Consider the following 6,993-nt stretch of genomic DNA (forward strand, 5'->3'; position numbering starts at 1 on the left):
GAAGTGTTTGTATTTGAGTTGTGTATGAAGTGATCTCTGTCTATAGTGTAAATGCATCAATTTAAGCTTGGATGGCAATTAGGATTATTTCAGGATGAAAGGTATGATATACATGAAAGCTGCTTTTGTGGTTATATTATTAAATAATACATTTCTGTCACATAATGTAAAACATCCACTGTTTTATTTACAGTGCTTCACTGCAACCATATTTTACTATAATAAGACATTCCTTGACCAAAAATGTTGTTTCTAATCACAGAGTAAATTAATAAGATTGAGTGACTACAGTCTAAATCTTTTTTAAACTAATCTAGTCAAATATGTGCTACCATAACTAGGCCATAGCAGTGTGTGCTGCCATGCAAGAGACTAGGGTTTAATTCTTGGATTCTGCTTCTCACTCCATGAGCAGGAGCTAGGAGCACTCCAGAGCTGCAGCCTCAACCCTGGGAGGGATGGAGCCTTGTGTCATTCAACAGCAGTGACCCCCACTGGCCAATTTAAGGAGAAGCATTGAGGGGCTCTAAAAGGAGTCACTTCCAGTCCTCCTCAGAGGTTGGTGGTCATTGCACGGGAACTAGTGAGTGGAGGTTCAACGGGGTGCACTCGGTGGGGTCTTCAGCTTTCAGTCTGAGGAGCAGAATCCTCGCCGGGGAGGAACCAGCATGTGTGCTTCCTGAGACACCTTTTTTGCCTGACATAACTATAAGTGGCAGGATTGTCGAGAATATATATATATATAATTTTTTTTAAAATGTCCTGTAACTAATGCTGTGATATCTATCTTTTAAATAGGAGGAGGGGAAACTCCACTAACCTCAATATATTTGTAGTTTAGTTCCCAGAGAGAGAGATACTCAATAGCATGGAGATAAATATAAGTGCAAACTGTCCTCTCAGTGGGTGTCATTATATTAAAGGAATAATATTTGCAAAGAATCTGAGGAATTGGAGATGGAAATACTCAAAAGGCCATTGAGTAGCCCCCCGCTGATGCACAAGTGTTTCCTACCACAGATTGAGATTTTTTCCCCACCCAGTGTTAGGTGACCTGAGCAGCAAAGCTAGCACTGTTCCACTGGGGTCCCTAATCCTCAGTCTGTGGTTCTCAGTAACAGGAATATTGGCATAGCAGTGGAGGTTACTTTTTTTTGTTTACATGATGTTATCTTAGTATCCTAGTTTACCTCTCATTGGATTGACCTAAAGTGATCCTCTTCCTTTCAGCAGCTGTAGCTGTTAAGCATATTTACCCCTCCCAATTATTTGGTGGATGTAATAGATATTTAATTCATCTAGGTGGTCTCCCCAGCCAGCTGTTCTAGCCCCACAGTTATTTTTTATGTGCTTCTCTAAGTTTCATCCAGGTCACTGACCTCTTGCTGGTATGGCAACAGGGAGAACTTGAGGTCTGTACTCAAGAGAGTTGGAATAAGAGGAACTGTTGCCACCTTGGTCTGTGATTCTCTATTTCAGCCACTGTGTTCCTTTTTGCCTGCTGTATCACACTGCACGCTCAAACCCAACTTGCTGTCCTCTGCCACGTCTCTCTTGTCATTAATGCTCTCACAACACAGTCGGGTCAGGTCTGGTTCAGCAGTGCACAATATACATTATTGCTTAGAGGGACAAAATAAATTAGAATAAACTTTTGGTTATAAATACCTTTTTCTTTTAAACTTTTGTGTTGTAAAGCTATGTGTGAGTTTTATTTGACTAGATATTTTATGGATATATGGAGTAACAAAATACAGACAATATAAATAAGAAATCATGTAAGAGTTTCCATCTACTCACAGTTTTTTCACATAGTACAGGCTGAAAATGTGATATAAGCATTCTTCTGTAGCATGTCAGCCTTTGCTGAGGAACATAAAAAACCTGTAAATACTTATAGGCAATAATTTGTATTGTTTCATGGTGAAGGGAGTACACATCTGATTAAAAAGAAGCCTTACTGAATGCAGACATTTGTCTTCTGTTTGCTTTTTACAAATGCTTTTACATTCCTAAGGAGGAACAGATCCTTTAAAACACAAATCTGTTGTTCGCTAGGATTCTTGGAAGGGCTTGTTAAGTCAGCAGGTACAGAGCTAGACATCTGGAATTGCTGCACTTTTACTAGGTGCTGGCTGATGCCCTGCCACCTGAGCTGCATGGAAAGATGCATCCCACACATCTCTGTAGTGGTTAGCTCAGCAGCCTGAAGCTCTGCTGAGCAGAGAGAACAAGTGAGCTCCCTGGCTTTGCACCTTTGCTTTCCAATCTCAAGTTTGCACCTTTCTGTCCCATGCTGGTAGGGTTTTTGCAGCAAATGTGTGATGCACTGGAGTACAGTAGGCGGTTTACTTGTTTTCATGGAAGGACAATTTGTACTTAAAGCAGCAATTAGATGAATTCTTCCTTTCTTGCATGCCTCGGGTTTTGATGACTACTAGTTTCATCAGTGTAATTATAATTAGCACTCTTCATCTTCCTTTTACGGTACCAGCTGGACAGATTGGTCCTCTTACTGCACAGATTGGCGGCAGGGTTGCCTACATGGAGTTAGGTGACAGGCACCATGAAATAACAGATGGTAAATTCAGGGCTTGTTGGCAATCAGCAGGTTTTTGCTAATGACTTAATTAGCTATGCAAATTGTCAAATCAGTGTGAACATTGTTTTTATCGAAAACTTTACCTAAATTAATTACCATAATTAAGTAGCAGAATGTCAAGTATATTGGATGCGTAAAAGGGCTTGGCTGGCTATGGATAAGAGAGTTCCCATCTTTATTAGAGTGCTGTGCTCCACATTTGAGAAGTCTGAGGATAAGAAATGTCATTTCTTTTCAGCTACTTTTAGAATGTGCGTATCGCCAAATTGCAGCTGAGATGCACCCCAGTGCCTTCCCTAAACGAAATGGCTCAGGAAAGAATTACTGGCTAAAGGCTTAATATTTCAAGCAGGAGTTTAAGGCAGTTTCATACCCTGCTTATTTGCTTAAAATCATACCTGTTTTTCAGTTTACCTGCTTTTCAGTCTGGGGTATCTGAGATCCAAAGCCATGAGCGTGTGGCTAGAGAAATGTGTTACAGTTGTTGATTTAAAATAGAAATAAAGTGTAAGCCTGTCTCCTGGTTCCTACTATGCAGGAGCTTTAACTCTGTTGTTCAAATATCACAAAGTTAAGTGATGCAAATTCTCTAACATAATTTTTTTAAGTTGATTTTTTCTTTCTCAAGGTTTCCATATAACAAATATTGGGTGCTGTTCACAGGATGTGATGGTGGTAGGAGAACCAACTCTGATGGGAGGCGAATTTGGGGATGAAGACGAAAGGCTTATCACTAGATTAGAGAATACACAGTATGATGCAGCAAATGGCATGGATGATGAAGAAGATTTCAACAATTCACCTGCACTGGGAAATAACAGCCCGTGGAACAGCAAACCTCCTGCTAACCAGGAGACTAAATCTGAAAACCCCACACCACAGGCTTCCCAATAGGTTATTCTGCAGCAGTACCCATTGCAATGTATGTCAGTGGGTTATTAATTACTCTTTCACAGCATTCTGAAAAAAATATAAATAAATAAAAAAATAATAAAAACCCCAACTTTCAACAGATACAGTATCTATTTCTAAACTAAAGCAATTTCATGTTTTGGTTTTTTAATTAGGGAAAACTCTTGTATAAGCTTCCATATACATTTCTTGGAAGCTTTCACATACAACATGATACTGGCACTGACCTCAATTAAAATAGTTGAAAATTAAATGGCATCTCATGGCAAATTTTGACAATGCATTTTATTGGAAGGGGTTGTTTTTTTCCTCAGCAAACAATGGCCATATTTTAAGAAGTCATCAGTGCTCAGGATCTCATTAACATAACTATGTAAAACTTTTTACAATTGTAATATATTTTCTGCTTTTCAACTTGCACCTGAAATTTCTTGTTTCAGAAAAAAATCAGCTTTTAAGGAGAAGTAACTTAACTTTTGTTCTTTCTTTAACTTTTCTTTCATCAGTTAATCATTTAAAGGATCCAGCATTTTTAATTTACGTTTAGCTGATGCCAGTAGATACTCTTTCCATCATTTAATAAAAATGCTGAAACAAGAAATGTCTTCTTTTCATCAAAGACATGGGAAATATTTTTATGTGGAAAAAGACACCCAGTCCTATGAGAGTATATGCTTTGTAAAATTGCTGTCGATCCAGATATTTTAAAGCCATGTAATCCATTAACTTTGTGGGCAGCTTAATAAATCTAAAACTTTTGTGTTTTCATTATTGTATCTGAGTTGGCTTTGTTGTTATTTCTTTTCATAGTATATTTCTTGTATAATATTTTTGTAAAGCCCTCAAACCATTTTTTGTTTTACTTTTTTTATTATTATTCTGGTGTATTTATGTGAGACTTTATAAAAGAAACTAATTTTTTTCATTTACATATTAATATGTTCAACTCATCATGTAAAGACACAGTGAGTCAGTGTGTTATATAATACAACTGTATTTTATGTATGCTTTGCCAATAGGTGTGCCAATAAACTGTGTTAACAAATGGGCTCTTATACAGTGCATTTACAGTTCCTTGCATGCAAAAGACACACACCCATGTGCAGGATTGTGCACCAGGAAATTTTGGAACTAGCGTTGCCCTGAATTGCAATCTTTTTCCAGCAGAAAGAGAAGCCTGTAGTTTAGGTGTGAATCGCTTACAGCTCAATTTGGTGAGATGCTCCTTTTTTATAACATTAATGATGTGTAACACCACAGGTCAGTAGCAGTGGTGAGTGCTGAGCACGGGGGAGTGCAGGGCATCCAGCAAACACACCTCCAGCCTGAACTTTGCATCCCTTGCCTTTTGGGGCTGGGGCTTATCAGAGCAGGGATTTCCACTCTGCTGAATTCTGTCTGATAGTTTTATGATGAGTTCCTCAACTGAGGCTGAGAGGATTAAAAAAAAAAAAAAAAAATCTCCTTCTTTCTTCCTTTTGCTATCAAATAAATTGTTCATGGAAGCAAGCAAAACCTCTGGAGTGGTGCAGCCACTACAGCCTGGTGTGTAAGCCCTTCCACTGGGCTGGAGGCACCGAGGCACACGCCTGCGTCCCAAGGCAGCTGAGAAGCCATGCAAGGTGCACCCTGCCAGTGGCAAATACTTCCAGGGAGAATTACTTGACACAGAGATACTGAATCTACATGATCCTCTCTTTTGTGCAGGAGAGTGATGCTTTGCTCTTGACTGAAACTGTACTTTTAATATAACTGACGATAAAAGCATCTGAAGAACTCCTGTTTTTTTCCTAAATGTACCCAGAAGCTACTCTAGGGAAATGTGTCTCCCAAGCATATATTAATATTTTTTAAGCATGCTTTTGCTGGATGTCATTCTGCCAATAGTTTTGAAACCACTGTTGCTGAAAAAATACAAAGGCAAAGCACCCTGCCCCAGAAACAAACCTCAGCCTCCAACATGGGCACCATTCTCCTGCAAGCAAAATCCTCATTCAATGAATGCTGGCACCTGTGACAGCCCTTGCAGAAAGACAGCCTAAAAGACACTCCAGGCTTCTGTAGGATTTAGGGCACAAAGGATATCAACTGTAGGGTAGAACTGAAAACTAATTAAATAACAAACCTGGTCTGAGTGTATCCACATAAGTATCCGCATATCTGCATTCGATGCTGCTCCTTCGTAACACTTGGAGGATGTTGGAAATGGTAGGTCTATCATTCAGTGACTATATCAGCCCTGATTTTTCCATGTAAATAATTAAATTCACAATGTATTCCATTAAGGGATCACTGGCTCCTATATGGCTGCTATAACGTTACAATTATACACTGTAATTCTAATGTTCAAAAACACTAATCATTCATACTACATTTCCATGAGCACACTCTAAAAGGCGTTCCTTATTATTAATCTTTCAAGACTGGCACTAGTATTTCAATTTTTAAAAGATTTATGATGTCATATTACTCCTGTTGTTTCAGTAAATAAACATAGGAACACTTGAAAAATGGGTAACAGAGTCCTTAGAGTGCTGTCCTTGAATTAATCTGGAAGGACACTTTCTCCATATCTCCTCAAAAACCCATCTACAAGCTATCAATCCACCCTCTTGTGGTTAGGGTGAATAACAGACGGAGCTTGCTGCTTTTATTTATTTCACTTACTTATTCATAAAATAAAATGTCCAATGGGCCAGCTCATTGGAGCAGTTTGGGACATGCAGCAGCTGATCCCACAGCCTTAGCATTGCTGCCCCCTTCATTCCCATGCCCTGGGCTGCTGCCTGGGCTTTTCTTCCCATGTTTCAAATGACATGGCAAACTGACCGACACAGAGCCTGTGATCCTGTACCTTCCCATGTGCTTGTGCCTTGTCCTTGGGAACACTCCTTTACAGGTAGAGAATTAAGGTACAGCAGTGACATTAACTATCACATTTTATGCCTTTTGGTTGTGGGTTGCAGTTAAATGACACTGGGGCTTTTGTCTGATGCAAAGATACGGAAAAGGGGCATGAAGATCACAGGGGAGGTGAAGTAACATGTTAACAAGACCTGAGGTTGCTGCCTGAAGAATGAAATCTTGAAACCAACAATTAATTTTACTGTAATCTAATCTCACCACCTACAAGAACATTGTATCTCTTTTAGAATTTGGAAGGAAATAATGTTGTTGACACTTCCTCTGGGGAGCCCTGCAATTATTAAGAGAAGGAAACTTACGTCATGAGGCTGAAATACTTTCAAAGAGAAAGCTCGTTTGTTTTAGCTAAATGGAGGGAAATACTGGCCCTGAGAAGTGCTTTTGCAAATCAGAGGGAGGAAATTCCAGGAGTTTTCGTAGGAAAGCAGGATCATATAATTAGTAAAATGTCTGAGTAAGAACACTGATAACTAAGCTGGTTGCTGTTACAAAGGAGTTGTAAGCACAACTGGTGGTTTCTGGTTATTCTTTGAATTGCTTTGTTTGGGAATATT

At 39.1% G+C, this 6,993-nt stretch overlaps 1 protein-coding gene across 11 annotated transcripts in view; it reads left to right on the plus strand.

Annotated features, from left to right (window-relative positions):
* Positions 1-4,559, plus strand: part of LDB2 (LIM domain binding 2) — a 367,850-nt gene extending 363,291 nt beyond the window's left edge. For 6 of the 11 annotated variants that reach the window (XM_051620100.1, XM_051620097.1, XM_051620099.1 and 3 more), the window contains one exon: positions 3,266-4,559. In XM_051620100.1, the coding sequence (XP_051476060.1) occupies positions 3,266-3,496 (231 nt within the window). In that variant the 3' untranslated portion in view covers positions 3,497-4,559. Of the gene's footprint in view, positions 1-415; positions 559-3,230 lie in introns of all 11 variants that reach the window. The other 5 variants (XM_051620103.1, XM_051620102.1, XM_051620104.1 and 2 more) reach the window with 2 other exon arrangements.
* The last annotated feature ends 2,434 nt before the right edge of the window (positions 4,560-6,993 follow it).

Source organism: Apus apus, chromosome 4 (genome assembly GCF_020740795.1).
Source record: "Apus apus isolate bApuApu2 chromosome 4, bApuApu2.pri.cur, whole genome shotgun sequence".
NCBI lineage: Eukaryota > Metazoa > Chordata > Aves > Apodiformes > Apodidae > Apus > Apus apus.